The sequence below is a fragment of the Lissotriton vulgaris genome, chromosome 10 (genome assembly GCF_964263255.1).
Source record: "Lissotriton vulgaris chromosome 10, aLisVul1.2, whole genome shotgun sequence".
NCBI lineage: Eukaryota > Metazoa > Chordata > Amphibia > Caudata > Salamandridae > Lissotriton > Lissotriton vulgaris.
In genome coordinates, this window is record NC_141698.1 from 842,780,422 (window position 1) to 842,805,789 (window position 25,368).

A 25,368-nucleotide genomic window follows, 5' to 3' on the forward strand; every position below is an offset into this window, starting at 1 on the left:
GCTGGCACTCCAATGTTCAGTCCACACTGAGTTCAGTATTACCAGCGTGGTAGTTGCCAGTGACCGGATGACAATTTGTTACAATTTTGAAGGCGGCATTTGCAGCATGTTGAAACTCCGCACCTGGTCCTTTAGTGACCAGCCAGGCCCACTGACGTCAGTTTGGGCACCGAGGACTCAGGTGCCCGGGTGGAATGACTTTGACGCAGAAGGTTTGAGTTCCGAAGCCACTTTGGATTTCGACGACAAGGATTTCGGCTCTGAAGCAGTCTTTGGCTTCGAGCCTGAAGGTTTCGGCTCGGTGCCTGACTTTGGCTGGTTCAATAACGAGCAGGAAGGCTGAGCGACGTGTTTCGGTGCTGAGGCGGGGCATTAGAAACATCTTCGCCATGTCGACTGTGGCCTGGAGGTGGTACCGAAGCCTTTTGTTTGGGTTGAATTGGATTTCGGGGCAAGGGGTGTTCAGTACCCAAGGGACGATTGAAACGATCTGCACGCATCGCAGTCCTGCTTCTGGGGCTCTGGGGATAAGCACAAGTTGCACACTTCGTGTGAGTCAGTGCGCGGATATTTTGTGCAACACCGAGGACAGAATTTGAATGGAGTCTGTTCCATCGACTGCGAGGTGGATGGACACGGTTAGGCCCAACGACCTTCCACAAGTTTTCCGATCGAAACAGAAATTTTCTTCAACCGATACAACACGCGGATAAGTGAGATACGCGTAGGAAACAATACAGACAAGGGTAGAGTGGACTGCGCACGGAGGGGAACCCGAAGAAGGGTTTCAAACCTGAGCTCAGCAATACATGCCCGAACCCGATTGCGGGAAAAAAAATTGAACAATGGAGTTAATGTCCATGTTCACTTTCACCGGAAGAAGGAGTCACCTTACCCCGTGACTGGAAAGACTTTCTCAAAGAAAAACAACTTGCAAACATCATGACCCAACACTAGATGGCAGGAGTATGCAAAAGCATGTGATCAACAGCTCACATGCCTCGAACATGATGTTTTCCTACTTAATTGCGAATACGCTGTCAGTAGACACACATTTTGAATAATGAAAAGGCCAATACGTTTTACCATAGGATATTTAAGGACCTTGCTGTTTTAAGGGTTAAAGACTGATGCAGACAGGTTTTCAGGTAGTATCTTTCATTTACAGGAAAGAGATTAAGTTTATGTGTGTGGCTAGGTGTTCTCTGTGACAGTGTTTTAGGTTATGTGATTTGCACTGTGGTTATTCTTCAAGGTCCCTTCAGAAGGAGCTCCAATTTACAATTTAAGTTGAGAACATATACATATTTGGAACTGTGTGCATACTATTAAGTTGTGTGTTTATTATTTTGCCTTGAAAAAAAAAAAAAGAAATACCAGAAACTGCACAGACGTACTGACACAATTGTAGCTCAGTAACGTCATAGGTGGCTCTATCCATTCTCCTGCCACATGAGGATGCAGGTACTCGTGCCAATTCCCCCTGAGACCACTCTGCTGCCTATCTACCTGCAGCCATCGTTAGTGTCTCCTCTGCTCGTTTCTGGCTGGGTTTTGTCTTTTCTGCTCCTTTGTCTGCTGTTTTGCCTTTTCTGCTCATTCTTCTGCTCACTTTTGCCTTTTTGGCTCATTTTTCTGTCCCCGTTTTGCATTTACTGCTTGTTCGGCCCTCTTCCTCTTGGTTTTGGCTTTTCTGCTCGTTTTTTGCTCTTTGTTTTGTCTTTTCCTGCTGGTTTCTTCCCTCTTCCAACCATTTCCCTTCTACCATAACCCAGGACCTACATAAGGGAGGCAGCAGTGTGACCCCACTGAGCAGGTCTACGTGCCAGCTTCCCCTGTGACAGTTCTCCTGTCCAGGTTGCCCACAGTCCACTATCCTCTGCGGCCTGTCTAGCTGCTGCTCTCTGTTTGTGCCTCTCCGCCTGTTTCTTGCTCTGTTTTGCCTGTTCTGCTAGTTTTTTGCCCTTCGTTTTCACATTTCTACTTGCTTTTCTGCCCTCTGTTTTGTCCTCATCTGCTCTGTTTTGCCTGTTCTGCCTTTTTTCCGCTCTCTGTTTTGCCTTTTCGGCTCATTTATCTGCCCTCTGGCCTTTTCTGCTCATGACCGTGCTGGACTCTACAAATGCTGATTGATGAAAATAATATGCCCTAAAAAAAGATTTTTAAAGCTGAGTAGGTCACCAGGCAATGTTCTTTCTCAAATCCTTATACAGCACTTATCATAAAATAAAATCGAGCATTAATTAAAATACAGGCTAAAATTGTTAGATCTTAAAATGGTCAATTGTTAGTAGATCTAATACATATATACATTTCCTATCCGAATATTTTGGGCAGCGCGCTTTATAAAGCATCTTCGGTAGTTAACAATTCATAGAAACAAATTGTAAAGTGTCTTCGTGTTTACGGTCACACGTATATCATCTTGGACAGCATTAAAAAATGTGTTAAAAAAAAACTTGTGTGAAAGACAAGTAAACTGTAGCTAATTTCTTAGCTCTGTTATGAGCTATGTAATGTTAGTCCATAGTACTTCTGGGCTATCAGAGTGCTCATATAGGCTTAAGGTTGAGTGAGGCCTTGTGGGACATACCTGCAGTGGCCTCTCGTGGATGTCTATAGACACATAATGTGTAACTCACCGACAGCTCATATATCATAAATAAATATAGTCATTTTTACATACCATTTACCTTGTTACACTAATCATACCTGAGGTGATGTAGTAGTTGACTGCATATAATACTGCTGGTTGGGCACTTTCGCATACATTGAATACATCGGGTCTTCGTTCATCAGCTTTGTGTACATTGAAAGAGCATCCATCACCTTTACATTTAATTCAGAGAGTTCTGAATGTTTCCTAAAACAAGACACAAAATACTCATAGGTATTTTTTATTGCTACAAAGTAAGAAGACATTCCCCTTAATAAAACGTTCAAACCACTGAATTGTATAAATGAAAGGAACTCACTTATAATTTTGCTTAATCGGATGAGAAGAAACTGGATAATCTCGGTTATAAGAGTACCGTTTACATTTGCAGGGTTGTTAATAAAAATTAAATGAGACATGAACCTCGCCCAATGGGTGGCTATTTAAGGGGCGAGAGGTCCTCCTAGTCTGAAACTCGTACTGATAATAAACAAGAGACATGTTTATGGCACTGTTGAAAGACTTGGGTGTCAAGGGAATAAAGTGACAGCATTGTTACCAAGAGTATGTGGGAGATGCATCGGAGGCGAGGGCTGGATAAACAAGCATTGGCATAGCCAATAGGTCTCGCCTTTCTGACCTTATAAGTGTTTAGCCTTGCAGCAAATTATCCTGGGTGCTGTGCAGTCAGGGATTAAAGAGTAGGCACTAGCAAATCAGCGTATTTTATTTATGTAATTAAATATTTTTGCAAACGGGTAACAGCTATTAAACTTTTAAAGACAATAAAAATGTATTGTCATCCAAGGGTTCCGCTGCCATTCAAATGTCACAAAAGCATGAGGAAGAAAAAAAAGCAAAGCTTGCAGAAACACAAGCTTGCCTTTTATACTTTTATTGGAGTCCCTCATCCAGTAGATGATTAATATTCCAAGATAAAAGTCACTTTGCACCATAACTGTCAAAACCAGGGGAAGCTATGATTACTTTAGGAGACCAGTTAAAAAAGAGGATGCAACAACTCACAAACTGCAGCTTTTACATGTTGACATACAACACTACTGCTTCCCCCAATATGGCAAGTGAGAACAACCATTGGAGGTACAGACCCCCTGCTATGGAAGCAGCCAGACGAGATAGAAAGCAGTTGAAGGATGTGCAGAAGCTCATGCTATAAAAACCAACCATAGGAGGTAAAATGCAGTTACATGAGGCAAAGACCCAGCCTCTCAGAGAGCAGTTACTGCAAGCACATACCCTATGCTACGGTCAGCAGTGAGACGAGGCAAAATGCAGTTAGAAGGTGAAGACTCGCACGCTACAAGAGCAGCCACAAGAGGTAGAATGGGATCCTATGAGGCAAAGACCCCACCATTTGCCGCACAATTATTTTGACTGGGTGTGAGTGTTTGATTGATTCAGATGCTCCGTCCATCACCACCCCCTTTTGTACCGCTTTTGGCCACCATAAGTGTGGCAGGGTATGCTCAGACGTGAGTCCCTTGCTCATTTTGCCACTGGATTCAAGCAAGCCGGGCTGAAGACAGCTGGAATGCCAGAAACCGGTCCTCGGAAGCTTGTTTCCGGTCCAGGGAAGACATGGCTTGGCAGTTCGAGCTGGACTGTTCCCATGAGGCACAGGGTCAGACTGATTGCATATAGCCATGTCTGAACTGGGGTGGCAGAGTGGGCTAAAGAACGGTGATGGATTAAACCCAGATCTTTTGACTGGGTGTGAGTGTTTGATTGATTCAGATGCTCCGTCCATCACCACCCCCTTTTGTACCGCACAAATAAAGGAGGCGGAGACCCCACACTACTGAGTAGTCATGTGAGGTAGAGACCACACATCACTGGAGCAGCCATAGGAGGTACAAAGCAGTCCTAGCCTTTGAGAGCGCAGCCAGGAGGGAGTAAGCAGTCAGAGGAGCAGACCCCAAAGCTAGAGTGACCAATTATTGGAGGTAGAATGTAGCCCTACGAGGCAAAGGCCATGCCCTCAGAAGAGTAGCTGCTGGAGGCGCAGACCACACAGTGCAGAGAGCAGTCATGGGAGGTAGCATGCAGTCAAAGAACTTGCAGACCCCACGATACCGAAGCCAGCCATTGGAGGCAGAGTAAATTTATATGAGGGAATGTCCCCAGCGTCTACAGAGCAATCATTGAAGACATCAGCCAAATAGTACAGTGAACAGTTAAACAAGATAGTAGGCAGTCGAGGTAAATACCCATAGTATAGAGATGAGCCTTAGGAGGTAGAAAGTAGTTGGAGGACGTGATGACCCCCTCACTACATAGGCTAGTCACAGAAGGTAGATAGCAGTCAGAGGACGTACAGAGCACCAAGCCACAGAGCAGCCACTTGAGGTAAAATGCAAGGCTCAAAGGCAGACTAGAGGCCTGCCATTGGAGGTACAGGCCTTCAAGCTACAGACAGTAGCACCAGGAGGTAGAATGCAGTCAGGGGAAGTGCTGACACTCCCGCCCCCAGGCCCTACATCGAAGAGTCATGAAGCAGTTAGGAGGCAAACTGTGCTATAGAGAGAAGCTGCAAGATTGAAGTAAGAGCAGAGAAATACCTTGGTGTTAGAAAGAGAGACAATTTTTACAGACCAACTTGATATAAATAGCAACTAGGCAATAACATGTGATCAGAAATGGTGCAAACCACTGTGCAAGAGATAGCAGCCAGCCGAGGAAGGGAGGGAGCAGCCGGAGAGGGAAGGGAAAGAACAACCAGAGAGGGAAGGGAGAGAACAACCAGAGAGGGAAGGGAGAGAACAACCAGAGAGGGAAGGGAGAGAACAACCAGAGAGGGAAGGGAGAGAACAACCAGAGAGGGAAGGGAGAAAGCAGCCAGAGAAGGAAGGGAGCAAGCAGCCAGAGAAGGAAGGGAGCAAGCAGTATAAGTAAAAACTAGTATGCTACAATGAGAGCAGCTAGAGGATAGTCAAGGGATCTACTGCTCTTGTTTCCATTGGCAACTATCACTCTAAACTGAAGAAAAATATTGCAGTTGTGTGGTTTTTGCTGCGGTAGTAAATCACACACACACTGCCCTTCCAAACTTAGAACACACTAGAACAGGTGATCAGTGGGCAGTAAGTGTGGGAACGCTCATGCAACATCTGTTTTTCAGGGAGAACAAAACATGTAAAACTGATTCCTTAACAGAAATCACACAGCAGCCGCACCCACGCATCTGTGCACTAGAAGCAATTCAGAAAACGCACACACTTCAGGATTATGACTGTTGTGTGGCGTTTAGAGCTCCGAGTGAAATTTTCCCGATTCATGCCCTTATATAGGGACAAGTCAAATTGCCCTTATATAGGCATAGAAATCAATCCCTTATTTAGGCATAGCCCATGCTACCCAAATACAGGCATGGCTACTTCCACCCGTACCAAACGTCACAACGATTTCTTGGAAAATCGGCTTAAGCAGTTAGGGAACTTCCCCTTGCTTGAATATTGATTTGTCCAAGAACTCAGTTACTTTACAAAGAACAACTAGTCCCTAGGGGTTCTTTCCTGACGTTCATATGCCCGACTTTACGTCAAACTATGGCATTCTTAAACACCTTCAAGGTATAAATATACCTTCACTTGCTCTAGCAAGATAGGGTGGTTCGGAGCAGTTCGACTATACACTTGCCCGACGCAGCTCGCAACAGCAAGTGCCGAAGGAAGCAGACTCTTCAGCTGATGCACTGATAAAGAGGCTGCCCTTCTCCTGCCGAGAATCCAGCTCCAGTGTTTCCAAGCTCCCCTTGCGGGGTGTTGGGAAATTGAGTCCTGAGACAGAGATACCAGACCTCCTTCATTCTAACCAAGGGATGGAGTCGATTAGAACCTAGAGAAACCTTTGGTAGATTCTTGGCAAAGAAAAACGAAACCTATGCTACACAATACTTACTTCTTCCCTCGTACTAGACTTAGGTTAGGTACATAGGGGTAGGCGTATTTTTGAAGCACCAGTTGAGTATTTTAGCCTGTGTATTTATGTATGTATTTTTATATGGCTTAGAAACCATGCAATGCTCTTACAGTATTATTTTATAATACTATTCTCGTTGTACGCATTATACTTTGCAGTTTGCATAACGATTGTAGCAGTTCACTTCTCTTGTATGAGAAAGAAGACTGCTCAATAAAACCTTTTATTGAAAACGCCCGTCTCTCTATTTCTCTGAAACTCTGTTGAAACAAAGCATGCACAATTAACTGAGTGAAATACTTATCTATTGTTATTGCGACTCAGATATATTTCTTATTCTTGGTAAAGAACGTTGTCATGTTTATGCGGTTGTCAGAAACTAATCCCTTCTTTAGTGACCTCTGAGTTAGCTGGCACTCACTATTAAGTTTAATATATTCGCTAGAGACCTAGTCGACCTCCGTCCTACGTCCAATCTATAGGATATATTATTCCAATGCGCAGAGCCTATTGGGAATATAGGAACTACACAACATGACTATGGCAAAGAAGATAGAGAATTATTGTTTTTATTGGAGCACGGATTTGGAAGGGGGAGGGGTGGATCGGAAATCTATTCAGGTTGAACAAGTCTGCACGTGCCTGCTAGAGTGTACTGATGTGACAGCAGCATGACACCGTTCAGCGGTGGAATCATGAGCTTTTCCTCCACAAAAACTACATAAACGCAAGCATACTGCTGCATCCAATCAGGAAATTATAAGTGCAACTGCGCCCACTCCCCCCTCAAACCCTCCAGGGTGATGCTGAGGGGTGAGCTCAAATCTATGATCAACCCAGAAAGCTTAGTTGTCACCTTGAGTGTAGGGCCACGTTTAAGGGTAACCTGGTATAAATAAGTTATGCAAACAGATTGCTGCTCTGGCTATCACCGTAAATGATAAACAAGCAAATGCTGTGGGAGGGAAGCAGCGTGCATTGCGCATATTTGGCAAGATTCCCTCAAAAACAGGAAACAAAATTACAAATGCAGATCCTTAATGCCAATGGTTTTGAACTATATCAAAGCAAACGGAACAAGCACACACTGGGTGACTCAGCAGTGGAACAGGTTTGTAAAATAAACGGGAACATGCAGCGACGGGCATGAAGCACTAAAATTAACAGGAGCGATGGGCGGGGGAGAGAGGGGACCACGGCATGGGATATTAAGTGACTGTGACAGGTGCCAAAGCACTGAAAACAAGGGAGGGCGAGGGTGAGACAGGCAGGGGAGCGAGAGTGGAGAAATGTCAACAAGCGTGCGCGGCCACGCTAATTGAAAACAGATGGGCTCTGCGCATCGCTGCTCGCTCCCGCAAGGTGGATGCCAGCACTAGCACAAGTGTAACAAAAGTGCAGACGATTTCTGAAGGTCATCTCATTAGGCAGCGATGCGCGCTTCGCTAGGCTCGACCTAAAAAGGAAGAAAGGTGAATAAGAAGGATAACAAACAGGTGAATAGACCGAGTGAGAGAGAGAGACCTGCATGGATAAAGAGAGAGAGAGCCCTGTTTGATGGGAGGGAAAGGTGTGAGTTAAGACCGGGCAGACGAGGGGGCAGCGTTAAGGAGTTGCCTAAAGATTATCAGAGTTTATCCGGATGTGACATGGGCAAAAGTGCGCAGGACGGATTTAGATAAGGGAAGAGGAAAAGCTCAGATGCAGAGTAGGCACGCAAAGATAACAGACCCCATGTTAGGGTTGAGATTTATTGGAAGAATGGGAACATCCAAAATATGCAAGCCCTAGTGGATACAGGAGTGTAGGCCTCATTAATACATGGAAACCCAAAAAAGTTCAAAGGGCAGTATTTTACAATTACAGGTTTGGATGGAAAGTAAACACCAGCAGTACAAACTACAGTCTATATGAGAACGCAGAGCCTCTCAAAAAGAGAATACCCTGTCTTGATAGTGCCCATTCTCGAGTAAATCATTAGAATTGACATCCTAAAAGGCATGACTCTGTATATAGAGGCTGGATGTTAGCAGTTTGCCTAAAAAAGGTACATCTCAGTTACTACTACGAGAGAGGGTAATTTAAAGATTCCTCCAGTAATGGTGCCCCAAGCTACTAAGATAATCCATATGAAACAATACAGAACTCCGGGAGGCCATGAGGAGATCAGTGAGGCTGTCCGAGATTTGATAGAGGCAGGGGTGATGATTCCAATCACTATCTTCTGGAATAACCAAGTGGCTTGTGTGCAAAAGTGAAAATATTTGGCGCATCATAGTTGATTATCGCGAATTGAACAAGCATACTCCTCCTCTGACTATCGCTGTCCCACATACGATTACTTTAATTGAGAAAATACAGAAACACACTGGAATGTGGTATCAACTACTGACATTGCCATTGCTTTCTCCTGGAACAGGAGGCAAATTATATTTCAACAACTCCCCCAGGGTATTTTCATAGTCCTACCAACTGTCACCAGCTGGTGAGTGAGCACTTGGATGAGGTATCATTCATTCCCGAGGTGCACCTTTGCCATTACATTGATGATGTGATGATACAGGGAGAGACACAATAACAAGTGCAGGTTCAACTGGACAGGATTGAGGAACACTTGCAGAGTAAAGGGTGGGGGATACATACAGCAAATGTACAGGCATCCTCACAAGATGTGAATTTTTTGGGTATTTAATGGCATCAGGGACACAGAGAGGTGGTGCTGTAAGTGAGACAAAAGATTAAAGAGTTTGCTGTGCAGCGAAATAGGAAGGAAGCTGAGAGGTTCATTGCATTGTTTGGTTTTTGAGACAGCATATCCCTCACTTAAATCAGATTTTGTCCCCTTTGTACAAAGTTACACGAAATAAACATGTTTGAGTAGGGAGAGCAGCAACAGAATGCATTTGAATCAGCAAAGGAGGCTATACAGCATGGCTTGGATTTGTGGCCAGTACAAGAGGGTCATTTTGAGCTGAATATGAAGGCCCAGAGGCAGTACGCCAATTGAAGTTTGTGACAGAAACAAGGAAAGATGGGGGTGCCTTTAGGATTTGGGGTAAAGAAGTTACCAGATGCTGGAGAGTGGTACACTCCATTTGAAAGGCAGTTGCTTTAATGTTATTGAGCCCTGGTGGACATGGAGCATTTGACCCTGGGGCACAATGTAATTTTGAGACCTGAGATTCCTATAATGCAATGGGTGATGAGTTCCCCCAAGACTCATAGAATAGTTGATTATGCTGGCTTTTCTGCACGTGCAGGAAAGCCAGCATAATCAAGTGAAAGGTGTACATACAAGACCGGGCCTGAGTAGACCCCAACGGTACTGCGGTGTTGCATGAGCAGGTGGCGCAGTCTCCAGTGGAAGATACAGATGTGTTACAGGATGTGCCTGAGATACAGGAGTCCCCGTGAAGTGGGGTGAGCCGTTTGCAGCATTCTCTTCAGAAGACAAGAAACTTGTATGGTTTACTGATGGCTCAGCTAGGTATGTGGGGGCTAAAAGGCATTGGAAAGCGGTGTTGTACAATCCTATGACCAAGATATTGTTAACTACTACAGGAGAGGGAAAGAGCAGTTAGTTTGCAGAACTATATGATGTGTATCAGGCTTTGAAACAAGAATTACCTGGAAAGTGTCATATTTACACAGACTCGTGGTCTACTGTCAATGGGTTAGCTAGCCGGCTTCCCACATGGCATGCTCATAACTGTATGATACATTCAAAAGAGGGGTGGGGTAAGGAGTTCTGGCAAGAGATCTGGAAATTGTTACCACAATGCAGTTTTTTTAAATTGAAAAAAAAGTTTTTTTAAACCTTTATCGAAAATAAAGCATGTTCCATTTATGCAGTCAATTATACAGTTTGACATCTAGTCTTTGGCGGAATGGCATCATGACAGCGGCTCACTGGAAATGCATGGTAACTCGATAATTTTCTGGGCATGCAAACATCATTTTAGGCTAGCATGTCCAGAAGTTGTAGTACCCCCGTCATGTAGTTGTAGGCCTGTCACTGTCAGGGATTGCGACTCCATTCAGGGCCGCAGAGTCTGGAATTTGGTCAGGGGGTTGGTCAGAATCATCTGATTGACGGAGGTATGTTACCAGGGGAACCCAAATGTCGTGCGGCCTGCTAGCCAGAGACATTAAATTCCAATATTCACTCAAGTGCGTCTGGCAATGTGCTGCGTTTGCTAACCAGTGTTTGGATAGTGGTGCCGGCCTGCGGCCCCAATGGATTGCCACCCTGCGTATGGCCAACACCAACAGCATTGATACCAGTCTGCGGCTGGTGTCCGGGATGTGTTTAACATGTCCCAGTAAGCATGTAAGGGGGTCAGGTGTGATGGTTTTGAAGGTTATGGCGCTAAAGATTTTGCACACATCCAGCCAGTAGTTTGCTACTTTCAGGGATGTCCAGGCCAGGTGTGTAAATGTTGCATCAGGAGACGAACATCGTGCACATCTCGCGTCCACAGCCAGGCCCATTTTGTGAAGTGCCATTGGGGTACGTTAGAGCCTGTGCAGAAATGTAAAGTGTATCAGGTGCAGTCGATAGTTGGGGGAGAGTCTTTTAGTCTAGGGTTAGAAATGGGAGTCTCTAGTTGGCAAGGGTTTGCACCTTTGTCCAAATAGGGACCCTTCTTCCTAGTCAATATAGTCAATATAAGGGAGTTACACTCCTAAAATAACCCCTGCTCACCCCCTTGGTAGCTTGGCATGACCAGTCTAGCTTATCTTAAGAGGCAGTGTGTAAAGCATTTGTACATAACTAACAGTAATATAGTGTAAGCACTACAAAAGGACACCACACTAGTTTAGAAAAATATCCAATATTTTTTGTACTTGGGACAAGACCAAAAACAATAAAAATCCACAATACAGAACTTCAAAATCTTCACTTATCAAAATATGCTTTAAAAATAGTTCCTTGGTGTCGATAGCTCCATCTGGGGCTATCATGGAGTCGTGAGCAAACAAATCCAAACAGTTCTGACTGACTGCGGCGTTGCGGGCAAGCTACAGTGTCGGGAAGACCCGCAAACAGTACCTTTTAGAAATGCAGGGCGTTGATGACCTCTCGTTGAGCTTCCAAAAACACTGCGTCCGCAGGCGTCTGTTCCGGAGGTCGGTGCAGGAGTCCTCGTGGCCCTCGAAGTCACACGCATTGCAGGTCGATCTCCTCTCTGATGGAATCGGGAGTGCTGGCGTCGGCAGGAGTTGTGTACTGCGGAGCGAAGGGCAGCAGTGTGGAATGTGGTGAGCGCAGCAGCGTCAGATGGCATGGTCAGTGAGACCAGGGTAGCGGTGTTGCAGCTGTGCCCTCTGTGGTGCCAAGGCGTTGTGGCAAAGAGGTGCAGAGTGCGTGCTCACAGGTCGCGGTGCAAGCAGCGGCTTGGTGGCGTTGTCGTCAGTGAGACCAGAGTCGCAGTGCGGCTGTGCCCTCTGCGGTGCCTTCAGGACATGGAGTTGGCAGCGGCGTCGTAGACGTCAAGTTGCGTTTCTTCTGTTGCAGCACAAAACACACAGTCCCCAGTGCTGAGGGCAGAAGAGATTGAAGTCTTTGCTATTTCTGAGATTTCTTGAACAGGGGGCAAGCTCCATCTCAAGCCCTTGGAGAAACTCACAAAAGTAGATTGCAGAAAGTTCAGCCAGTCCTTTCACTGCTCAAGACAGAAGCAGCCACTGCAGGCCAACACAGCAAAGTGCACAGCAAAGTGGTTGTCCCTCCTACTACCTGGCAGACTTCTTGATCCAAAAGTGTTCTAAATTTCATGGGTCTGGACCCCAATGTTTATATCCCAAAATTATTTGATCTCTTAGGCAGAGTGTGTCTGTGCCCAGCCAGAACCAGTTATGCCTTCTCTGGTGTGACTTCATGGCAGGAGGTGGGGCCGACATTGCCAGAGGCAGACCAGGTCCTTTGAGGTGCAAAGAAATCTACTCCCCATTCCCCCAATGCAGCCCGGGTCTATTCAGCCCTTTCCTGACCCTACCTAGACTATCTGGAGCCCCTCCTGCTCCCCAGCCTTCTGTCATCCAAAACCCAGACAGGCAATCCACATTCCACTAGAGGCACACAGGATGACTGAGCAAGAAAATACATACTTTCTAAAAGTGGTATTTTCAAACACAGAATCTTAAAATCACCTACACTAAAAGATGCATCTTTAGATTCTGAGTTCAGGCATACTAAACTTTCTCTTCCTACCTAGTTCCCAGGGCCAGTTATGTTTATATGATGTTATAAACAAACTTCACATTCTGTCCTATTGGCAACAGGTAGCCTTGCAATAGTGAAAAACGAAATGGGCTGTAATTCACTATCAGGACATGCCATACACACACCAGGGCATGTTCTACCTTTCACATACACAGGCCCCTGCCCACAGGGGCACCTTGGGCCTACCTTAGGGGTGACTGACATGTAGAAAAGGGAAGGTTTAGTGCCTGGCAAGTGGGTGCACTCGCCAAGCCAACATGGCAGTTAGAAAGTGAGCTTAAAGTTTGGAGCATCCATCCCACCATGCGAGAAGGGCAGCGTCAAGGTTTTATAGGCAATACGAGGTTGTGGACCAGCCCATAATAAGGTGATCATGTTGGAACAAAGTCTTTTAAAAAATTGTGAGGTGTCAGCAGAATATTTAAAAACAGATATAGAAACCACCACCATTTTGACTATCGTAACTCGGCCCACCAGAGAGAGTGGGAGGTTTTCCACACAAAAAGTTTGGTTTCCAGCCATTCCATAGTGTTACTGAAATTTACTTTCCAGAGCTCCTCCATGTTGCTGCTCAGCCATATACCAAGATACTCAGTTGGTCCCATGGCCCATTTTATCAGGTATACCGTGGGGACGGGCAGTGGCGCATCGGTTTAGGGAAAAATAATGGATTTACTCCAGTTTATTTGCAACCCAGATTAACCTCCAAACCGTATCACCTCTCTTGTCATTGGTGCCAGATTTTCCTTTGGCTTGCGTATGTACAATGCGATATAGTCCGCGTTCATGGAAATCGCCAAACTGTGGGTCAAGAACCCAATGCCATGTTGCATATGGTGCTGTCACAGATGCGCTTGAGAGTGGCTCCATTGCAATAGCAAATAACATCGGCGATAGCAGGCAGCCCTGACTTGTGCCCCTAGTAATAGTTATAGGATCTGTGATTTGTCCGCCAATGGCAATGTATAGAGTAGTTTGAATTTGGCTAAGCGCACGGGGAATGATCCGATAGGGTACACGGGAGGTACTCGATGGACGTAGCCCAGCATCCGACTTCCCAAGTGACCAGCCACAGATCGATGCGAGACCAGGAGCCATGTGGGTTGGAAACGCAGGTGCCCTCGCACCCGGCAGTGTGAGTGTCGCCAGGCATCAACCAGTATGTTGTCCTGCATAAGTGTACGCAGTGTAGCGGTGGCCGGAAGGTGTTGCAAATGCGCGTCTGAGCGGTCCAATGTACCTAGCGGGCCACTGAGATTAGTCTCCATATGTGAGTGTAGAATTCTGGGTCGTCAGTGGACCATAAACTGCTGCAAGGATTACAGGCTCGGGTGCAGAGTGTCCTGGGTCCGGTGGAGGAGAAACCGGGGTGGGAGGCGCAGATATCTCCACCAAAGGGGGCGATCTGGAATGGGACTTCAATGAGGAGGAGATTATGCTTCTTTTGGAGGATTTTCCTCTCGCTGACGACGACCTGCTCCTTAACATCGAGCCCTGTCAACATCGCCCCCTCGAGGAGGAGCGGCATCTCGAAGTCAACCAATCTTGTCTGCGGCGTTTTGATGTCGACCGTCTAGCTCTCGGCTTCGGTGAGTCGGTATCCCTCGGCGTCAACACCTGCCTCTGCTTCCATTACCAGTGCAAAGTGGCTCTCTATTTCTCTCGAGTGGTTCTCGACGTCGAGCGTCAACGTTTACGTGAGCCAGTCACTGACGGCGGGCATGTCTGCATTCTCTCGATGTCAACCGGGACCAAAAGCGTTTTCTGAGTGAAGAACGCCTCTCAGACCGCCCACGGCAACTGGTGTTTGAGGGAAGAGCTCTGGTGGAGGATTTGCCTCCCGTTCGCTCAGTGGTCCCACTGGTTACTTCTTTATTTCTTCTCTCTTCTCTTCCCTGCAGGCCAATTTTCTCCATGTCACGCAGGGTACGTCTGAAGAAGGTTTTGCAGATGTCACAGGAGTCTGGAAGATGAAAGGAAGGTAAATAAAGAATGCAGACCTCGTGTGGGTCTGTTTTAGCTTGGGCATTTGTCAAAAAGAGATGGCATTTTAAAAAGGAAATAAAGCCTTTTTTATATCAGAAAACATTTAGCTCCACAGAGATGGGCAAAAGACGTTGAGTGAAGGAAAAAAAAAATCAATGAAATTTGAAGATCTAAGTTGAAGAAAAAATCTAAAAAGGTTGAGAGCAATGCTCCAAGGGCTCTGTCAGAAGGAGCCGGAAAAAAGAACTGAGGTAACTGCCTCTGGCTGAGCATGCTGGGATATTGGTGGTCTCTCTGTTCTGAAAGGAACAGGTTTCTTTTTCACCACTTATGACAGCCTATCGGCTACAGGGACCTGCACTTCATGTCGGTCTTCTCATAGCAAAATGTTTAGTGAAGGTTTGTTTTCTGTGCCATTACAAAAAATATATATTCTGACAGCAGTCTCTGCTTTTACCATTCCAAGATGAAGAACTCTGACCACAATAGCCAACCCCCCAGGCTGCATTATGACTTAAGTGACTTTTGAAGGCCTTCCCGAAGAAAGGGGAACTTCTTCACTTAAGTACATATATTGGATAAAGTGCTCAAGCGTCCCGCGGATGTGCGGGACTATTCAAAGCTTGTGACTATACATGGAACTACGAGAGAAACTAACAATTAGCGACTTTTCATCAGGTGATTTGGGCAACAGGTAAGCCGCAGCAAAGGGAGGCCTCTTTATGAGGGACTCAGCAATTGCTAATAAGAAAACTCTGGCAGAATGAAAGGACCCAAGACATTTAATTTTAGCGATAGGAGCCAAATTCAATTCAAACTCTACAACGCAAATACGTCAACTGATGGCAGAAACACTGGTCTACATCAAACTCTAAATATAAGGCGGAGAAAGCATGATTAGCAGAATGAGAAGGCCAGATGGCTGTTGGTCTTCCAACTCTTGCAAAGGGAGGCACAATCGGCTTTTCCAGCGATTAGGAGAGCAGCAGGTAATCAATCTTCTCAAACATCCAGAAGACATATGAGAAGCATTGCCTGATTTTTAGAGTCACAGATTATTTGAGTCATGATGTAGACTCACAAAGTGAAAGGGTTTCTTAGACTCAAACAATATCCTGATGCTATCGGACAGGCGTAAAAAAAAACACCTGATTGAGAAATTCTCAGAAGAGAGTGAAGAAGCCATAAAAAAACCAAAATCGACTGAATTGTAAATCCTGGGTGAAGAGGGGCTCCCTGGGGAGGTTTACAAGGCTCGACAACCACAGGTTACACAGATGCAATATCACTCCTTAAAAGAGGTAGAAGCACCTGGATCTAATCGCCTTCTCTCTAATTGACCATCATACCAGTACTGCACAAAGAGAGGAAAGATTTATTACATTGCGTAAACTATAGGCCCATTTCCCTTATGAACAATAGTATTAAAATACTGGTAAATAGTTAATCGCAATATGTTCATATTGCTGATTCATACTTCCCAAGCAGGCTTTGTTCCTGAAGGTTCTGCAAGGAACCATAGGAGAAAGCTTGCCCATCTCCTGTTCCCACAGGAGCTACAGAGATGCATAGAAGGTCTTGATATTACCTAATCAAGATCATGGGCATATTAGGCCTAGGAAAGATTTTCTTCGAACAAGGTCAAATGGTTGTCTAATAAACCAATAGTGCCAATCAACTGTGGAGATCCCATGCCATCAAAATAAAATGAAGCACCTGACAATGATTATCCCTAATAATTTGACAAACAATCCCTTTACTCTCTTATATTAATGGGTGATAACTTGGGTCAGTATCCTTACTAAGAGGGTCTGACACGACAAAAAAAATTTCTTAGATCTGATAGAGCCAAAACTATTTACATACACCTCAATTACTTCAGCTGTGCCTTCTCTCTACAAAACGCCTATAGCTGGGCTATATGAAGTGAAACAATGCAAGCCCTCATCACATGACTGGTTCATGTAATGAGCTTTAGAACTAGGCTGTACATTAGGTCCCAAACTAGTATCAAGTTTAAAGTATGCCCCCTTCAAGATGGTGACTTACTTTGCCGATTAATTTAATGGCATAGAAATCAGCCTGTTCTTGACTGTTCATTATTTTCTGCCCATTAACAGCTTGATTCAATATTATATACTTACATGCTAAGCCTTCAACTGTGTTGAGATAGCAATCAGGGATACTGTAATGGGCTTTAAAACAAAACCTCAAAGCTATTCATCCACTGTTAGTAGTAATTTGATGAATGCTATAGTTCTCCTAGTTGTAATTTTACTTGGGTTTATATTTCAGTAACAATATTTCTACCATTGTAAGTATACGTTCAACAAGTGAGAGCTAACTAGTACAAGAATCAATGTAGAATGTGCAAGATGGGCATATACTAATGTATTATTAAATGTTATTTATAGGTAAAGTGTTTGGGTTTATGTTTGTAAATTAATTAACAATTTACAGGAGCAAACAACGCTTTGGTATGAAATCATATGTAGTAAATATCAAATTCTGCTCGAATGTGTAATTTGAGCATGATAAATTTAAATACATTTAAGAGAGTAGGAATATTTACAGCGTCCCAAACTGCAGTGCAGGGCTAGCTCTTCCTAAATGTTTTCTCTAAATGAACAGGCTGAAAACAAATTTAGGTTTGGTGCATTGCTATACACAATTGCCATCAAACCAGTGTCTAGGAACCAGGAGCATACGGTCTTCAAGGAGGTCTAGTGACATGAGCAGAGTACTGTGGATGTAGCCAAATCGCAATGTCTTTGCAAAAGTAGTAGCGGTGGTTCTCTGTAGCTTGAAATTAGTGCGGCAGATCTGCAGAGCTTGTAACCAGGATCAAAGAAGTCATACCCTCACAAAACTGAATGTAGTTAAACATTTAAACTTTTCCTTCTGTAGACACTAGAGACAGCATACAATGTAGGTACAGCGATTATGTTTGCACTAACAAGCTTTAAAACTAGATAAAAAACGTTTAGCTTAGTTCCCATAAACGTAGAAAGGACGTGCAATCCTAGAAGTAGTATGAGCTTTATTCGATATATAAAATATCATAAAAGCGTATAAAAAAAAAGTTAAAAAATTAAAATCCTAGAAGTCAATAGGTAACATGTTCACAAATATTTGTCAAGGAATGTATTGAAGCTGGGACGTTGAAAACTCCAGGCAACCCTCTTTAAAAGGACAAAAGCCCAATGTCTGCAACTAACATAGCTTTCTGACCTACACAGGGACTTTGTCACAACATGCATGGATGCCAAAAGGAAAACACTAAAGAGGATACCTGTCAATGTCTTGCAGCTTCTCATCGATGAGCGGACCCATGTGGTTGCAAGCAGCTAAGCAGACAAGAAAAATAAAGATTTTAGTATGATTATTGTAAAGGGGAAATAATCAACTTTAAGCAACACAATAATGTTTTCACAACTGAAGAATATTTCCTCTACCTGAAGCCAGTAAATAAGTGGACAGGCAACACTAACTATGAGAAAAGTGACTTACTTTTCATCCGGGGTTTGCTTTGAAGTCATAAAAATTCCAATTTTAACTGGAATGCGACAAAACTATATCTATCTACACACAGAATTTTTTTTATATATCTTCCAAACGAAAGGCAAAGCATCAGGAAGTGTAGCCTGTTGGATCGGGGCTTGCTGGATCACGTTCACCCCCAAAATATTCCATAAGAAAATTGAACTCCACCTCCAGGATTGTGCAAGACAAGCCCAGCCACCGTCCTTAGTGATACATCTTTATTCAGGCAACAGCAGGTAGCATAAAGCATTTCAACTCACATGAGTCTTAATCATATGCATCCAACAAATTAGTCTCCCATGGTCTTTTTATAGAAACAAATAGTAAAGTGATGAGGGTCACATTAGCATTAAAGGAACCATTTCTGTTGGAAGCAGTCCCCTTAAAGCAACTTATTTGATGAAATTAGACACAGTGCACCAATTCAAGGTGTTACAATGCTTGGATGAATCCAGAAAATAATAAATATATATATATATATATATATATTCCACAAAAAAAGTTACCCATTTGAGAACGCCGCACACAGGAAAGCTTTTTCTCCGTCTTTATTCAAGGAATTACAGGTAAGAGTCCAATGCGCCTCACATTCAAGAGCCTGACGTGTTTCGAATGAATGTCATTCTTGTTCACAGGCATATCATACCGCACCCAGCAGCGGCGTTGTTTTGAAGGTCTGCACAGGTACATAAGTCCCGCCCCCATGGGCGTCAGCAACGCAGAGTGCTTCTGGTATTTGCAGTTTATCAAAACCACGATCTTTTTCAAGTGAAACGGCGTTGGTGTTTGGCAGATAAAAGTATTACCCCAGTGGGTTTGAGGTGGGGTGCAGAAGATAACTCACTGTTTTTTTCTCAAGACCTTGATAGCGGTCTCTCCTGTTCCCGATGCGTGACCTGGGTAGGTCTCAACAGGATCCGCAGCTGCAGAGGGGCGTTCTCGCGACCGGGCCGGCCGCCATTAATTCCACAAAAAAAGTTACCCATTTGAGAACGCCGCACACAGGAAAGCTTTTTCTCCGTCTTTATTCAAGGAATTACAGGTAAGAGTCCAATGCGCCTCACATTCAAGAGCCTGACGCGTTTCGAATGAATGTCATTCTTGTTCACAGGCATATCATACCGCACCCAGCAGCGGCGTTGTTTTGAAGGTCTGCACAGGTACATAAGTCCCGCCCCCATGGGCGTCAGCAACGCAGAGTGCTTCTGGTATTTGCAGTTTATCAAAACCACGATCTTTTTCAAGTGAAACGCCGTTGGTGTTTGGCAGATAAAAGTATTACCCCAGTGGGTTTGAGGTGGGGTGCAGAAGATAACTCACTGTTTTTTTCTCAAGACCTTGATAGCGGTCTCTCCTGTTCCCGATGCGTGACCTGGGTAGGTCTCAACAGGATCCGCAGCTGCAGAGGGGTAACTTTTTTTGTGGAATTAATGGCGGCCGGCCCGGTCGCGAGAACGCCCCTCTGCAGCTGCGGACCTTCGTCAATTGCCTGAAGGCTCATCGCCGAAACGAGTCTTGTCTGTGCTGGTAGCCAAATAAAGAACTGTTGGCTTTATACCCCCCTGCGAGTGCTGTTTCTAATTTCACAGGATTTGTGAGAGGACTGGGCAGCGAGAATATATATATATATATATATATATATATATATATATATATATATATATATATATATATATATATATATATATATATATATATATATATATATATATATATCTATACCTATACCTATACCTATACCTGGCAATAGGTATATTGACGATTTGTGCATTGTGTGGGATGGTTCGAGTGAGGAGGCATCCAACTTTATTAGATGCATGAATAAGAATGTTATCAATTTGGAATTCAGTGGTGACATCAGCACAGATACGGTTAATTACTTAGATCTCCAGATCAGAGTAGTAAACAATTCCATAAATGTGTCGCTTTTTCGCAACCCTACAGCAGGTAATTCAACCCTCCATGCCTCTAGCAATCATCCACCAGGACTGGTGAGAAGCGTCCCCTATGGGGAATTGCTCAGAATGAAACGTAACCGCACAACAGAGGAGGACTTTGAAAGGGCCGCAAATGCAAGTATTGATAGATTCCTCAAAAGAGGTTACAATGAGGAATTTCTATTAGATACTCTTAACAGAGTGAGAAAATTAGCAAGGAAAAATTTTCTAACGAATCAGAAAAGACAAGAAAAGTCAAAGGAGAGTGATAACAGTTTCAGAATGATTACTACCTTTTCTGATAATGCTAAAGATTTAAGAATCATATTGAAGCGCAATTGGCATATCCTTAAGACCGATAGTGTGATTGGAGGTGATATTCCACCTGCTCCTCTCATTACTTTCAGGAGGGCACAATCGATAAAAGATGTATTGGTACAGAGTCATTTGCATGCAGAAAGTAAGAAATCTGGGAGCTTAGGGGTTTTTATCCCTGCAGTAAATGCAAAGCGTGCATAAACAGCAAAAGAACATTGACTTATCAGGTATCTGGTCTTTCTAGACCAAGACCTATCTCTAAATATCTCACATGTCAGACGAATTATGTTGTGTACTGTCTACAATGCCCGTGTGGCCTTTACTATATAGGCAGTACAATTAACTCTGTGAAATTGAGAATATTAGAGCATATGAGGGCAATTGCCAAAGGTGATGTAAATTACTCAGTAGCAAGACATTTTGCTGAGAAGCATAACAGCAACAGGGACCTGTTGCGTTATTTTAGTCTAGATTGTGTACCAGCACAAGTCAGGGGTGGAGATATAGTCAGGAAGCTCAGAAGACTGGAATCTAGGTACATAATTGATTTGGAAACGAAAACTCCAAATGGACTCAACATGTGTGAGGAGATGTTGGTCCATTTAGGAGATTAAGAAACAGAATCTCTAAGCTGCATGTTTTTTTAACTATTATTGTCATATGAATTGTAAAAATATTGTTGTCGCAATTGGGAGGGCAATGCCGATACACGGCTGAATTATAGTTTTCAAACTTTGCCGATACACGTAATTATAACTGTTACTTGATAATGTGATCTAGTAATCATTATGATCAACCTTAGTAATGTATACCTGAAGAACTGTTAATTGTGTTCAAGCGGGTTTTTACAGTGTTAAGATGGCGGCCAAAATAACATACGCCGTAGTCCCTCCTTGATTGTGTTGACACACTTACATCATGTGACTTGTGTAACCACCAATGGTTTAAAAGTGTAAGTTTCAATGGCGGTTTTTATGAAATATCAGACTAAGCCATAGGCGAAGCGCGTCTTTCATGTTTGCGTTCACGAACTTTAAAAATTAAACCCTATTTTGCAGTAAGCCCTGCGAGTGCCTTTCTTATTTACCGACGGCGACAAATGAGCGGGATATTATATATATATATATATATATATATATATATATATATATATATATTTATTGTCGCTCGGACTCTCCTTCACTTGCACAAGAAAGAGGCAGCACTCGCAGACCAAGGTTGAACCAGAGTTTTAATCAAAGGGAACAGAAAAGCACAGACGCGTTTCGGCGTGAGCCTTCGTCAGTGTGTCATTCATCAATATCATGCGACCCAATAAATAAACAAACAATTCGTGAGCATTGTCATCGACATAGGACTATAACCCTTTTGGCCACTGTGGGCGCCATCTTGGAATGGTGTTCTATCCAGATAGGGGTCTTTATCTGATTTATACGTGAAGTTTTCACGTCAAGAAATAAAGCCGTGGATCGGCTAGTGTCCTATGGCATTATGTGCAATGCTAACATAATCAAAATAGTGCAAAAAACATAGGAAGTTAGAAGAGATCATCAGGCACATGAAAAAGTGTTCCTATCCTTCAAACAAAGATGAACCAAAATGTTTCGTCATAATTTGTCATAATCAGTATACATTGCTATTTCATTGGATATATAGCAGAAGGATACTCATTTAGTTCAAGGAACCCACAAAGGAAAAATGTATGTACAATGTTCAAAAAAAGTCAGATGAAACTGAACTACCATCTGGTGTGTATTAGAATAGACAATAAAACTTTGGATGTCAAGACGGATACTTTCAGGACACAAATTATTGTAAATATCTAAATTCCAATATCTACATCAAAGTCCTGGTTCCACTGTAATACAGTATCATCCATGATGATATAGACAAACCTTAGTTCAAAAATATATTAATGTTCACAGCGTCCCTCACGCACTAAGTGATGTTGCGTGCCACACATGTACATGATAGACTAAATGCATATCATATTCTATACATATATGTTCAAGCTGGATTATATATATTTACATATTTACACATCTATGGTAGTCTGTCATCAACTGTAGGGGGGGGAAGAAAAAGAATATTTTCTCAGTTGACATTATCAAAATCAAGGTTCAGATTCAGGACACAGAAATTCATAGATCAAGATCATGGACGTATTTATCAAAGACATACTGAAGGAACATATTTGAAAGAGTATATATGGTGGTCTTGCAGTGTTAGAATTACTGTAACCCTCAAGGAATGTACACTTTCTAGTTGGATTGACATTTTAGTGTACCAAACTTCCTAAAGGGAGGGAGATCTACTCCTCCTGTGGTATTATCTTCCTAGATGGTATGCTAATTCCTCCCCGCTATTGAGCCCACCAGGTTGTTTCGTTGAAAGATCTACAATATATCTGGACTCAAGTCTGCGGAGTCTCCTTAACCTATCACCTCCTCTTACATTGGGTGGGACGATGTCCAATCCAAAGAATCGGAGTTGTTTGCGATCTTTGCTATGCTCCTCCGCAAAGTGCCGGGCGACCGGATATGAGGTGTCTACTTTCTCGATCGCCCGTTGGTGCTCCAGGATCCTCAGCTTGAGTTCCTTGATAGTACTGCCTATGTAGCGTAAGCCACACGGGCAGACTAAGCAATAGACCACAAACTGGGAGCTGCATGTAATAAAGTGCTTGATCGGCACCTTTTTACCGGTATCAGGTATATCAAATGATAACACCCGTTTGCTCCCACTGCAGGCCTTGCAGTGGCCGCAGGGAAAGAAGCCCGCCATCTGCTTCAAGGAATTAGTTTTAGGTGGTAATTTAGCTAGGTGACTTGAGACAAGCATATCACTAAGTGACCTTGCTCTGCTAAAGGTGATTAAAGGGTAAGCAGGTAGGTCATCTGCAATTACACTGTCCGTTTTCAAAATGTTCCAGTTTTTTTTGAGCATGTCTTTCAGATCCCCTGCTCCTTTTGAATAAGGAGTAATGAGTCTGAATTTGCCCTCAGTCTTGTTCGAGTTTCTGTTTTATATATATATGAGGTATGTCCAGTTCCTAGAGCAGGTAGCACAGCGCATTCAGCCACACCAACAAACAGGAACCGGCGAGACCCAGGAAGGTGCAAATTTTTCTTTTTATTTAGATGTTAGCCCAGCACCAGTCCGCCATTATATATATACACATATATATTATTATTTTTCACAGAAAAAACAAAGGTTACAGGGACGTTATAGTTAGGCTGACATTTCCATCGTACAATACAGAGAAATGTAGCCGTTATAGTTAGCTGAGCTCAGCCTAACTATAACGTTCCTGTAACCTATGTTTTTTCTGTGAATTTCTAAAGTTTTTTTAAATGCTAATTACTAACAATAACATTTCTGGAACCTGTGTTTTTTTCAGTAAATTTCTAAGGTTTTCTAAATGTGATTTCCTAACTATAACATTCCTGCAGCGTGTGGCTGATTCAAATAGTCACAGGTTTGACTCCCGATGAACTCCTCATCCTTTCTAGGCCAATATTAAGTACCAGTCACCTCTTATTCAGCTCCAGGATACCAGAGGTGAACGTGCATTTTTACAAATATACCTTAAGTATGCCAGTATTACCAAATTTGCTTTTGTTTGCGTATCAGTAATGTGAGGAGTAATACGATTTTTTGAGAAGTAGCCGACATGTCAAGAGAAACAGCCTCTTATGGCTAGAAGATACCCTATAATTTTACATTTCAACACAGGATAGAAGCACCCAATTAACTCATGAAGATTAACCTTATAATTCAAAATGTTGCCATCTCTGCCTATGTAAGCATTTTTGCTTTTATTTCAATAGCAAAACGAAACCGATCTTATTTTCAGCTGTTTTTTTTTTAAACCCACAATGGTACCGGATAGTGAAAATTGGAAACTGAGATTTGGGAGGAGACGTGCTGAGTACAGTGTGCAAAAGGAACTTGTGAGCATGGATAAAACTTTAGACTGCTTGAGGCACAGCAGTGCAGCATGTTTTAGAGCATTGTACGCTTTTATGAATTACTCTCCCCTCCGCTATAGCCCTTGCTTTTATGTTGTTTGCAAAGCTAAGTTGGGTGAGCTTTTATGGAGTCAAGTCAGAATGGATAACCTAAATTTTACTGTTCTTCAAAAACACGGAAGTAAGCAAAAGACTTAAATATCATGTGGCTGCTTTAATTACTTTTGGAAACATTTTAAAGATTGGAGTTGTCACACAATTACAGGTCTGCGGCGCAGCAAAATCTCACAGCTTACTTTGATCACTGTGCAAGCCTAGGTGTGGAAACGGTGACTTAGCAGTTTAATGGATAATGACAACTGAAAGATTTTGTTGTGACTTATTTTTAGAGTACCTATGGCTTATTGTTGACTAAGCCATGAGTACTCCTAACTTGCCCCCGTAATACAGGAGTAAGTTAAGAGTACTTGCTACAAGGACAATCACACACACTAAGCAAAATCTTAAAGGATCGGGTCCATTTAGGAGCTGAACGCTCAATGGAAAAATAGGTCCAGCCGTGTATGCTGTGTTTTTGGTCTGATATTGTCATTGAGTTGAGTTGGTTGGTTCATAGTTGGTGGTCCTCATAGCTTCCTAGCATTCCATAGGTGCCAGGATTGTCTGTTTTATTTCGGTGCCTAATTTAGTGAAGTAGTATCTCCATCGCGTAAAAGCAGTGTCCAGTCTGGAAATGGAATATTTCAAACTGAGCATTGGTAAGTTCAGTACCATTGGAATTCTGTACCACCC

The 25,368-nt window shown here is 43.3% G+C and overlaps 1 protein-coding gene across 2 annotated transcripts in view; it reads right to left on the reverse strand.

Annotated features, from left to right (window-relative positions):
• Positions 1-25,368, reverse strand: part of STAM (signal transducing adaptor molecule) — a 252,063-nt gene that overhangs the window by 33,495 nt on the left and 193,200 nt on the right. For both annotated transcript variants that reach the window (XM_086941774.1, XM_086941775.1), the window contains 2 exons: positions 18,100-18,154; positions 2,713-2,863 (listed from right to left, as the gene is read on the reverse strand). In XM_086941774.1, the coding sequence (XP_086797900.1) occupies positions 2,713-2,863; positions 18,100-18,154 (206 nt within the window). The remainder of the gene's footprint in view (positions 1-2,712; positions 2,864-18,099; positions 18,155-25,368) is intronic.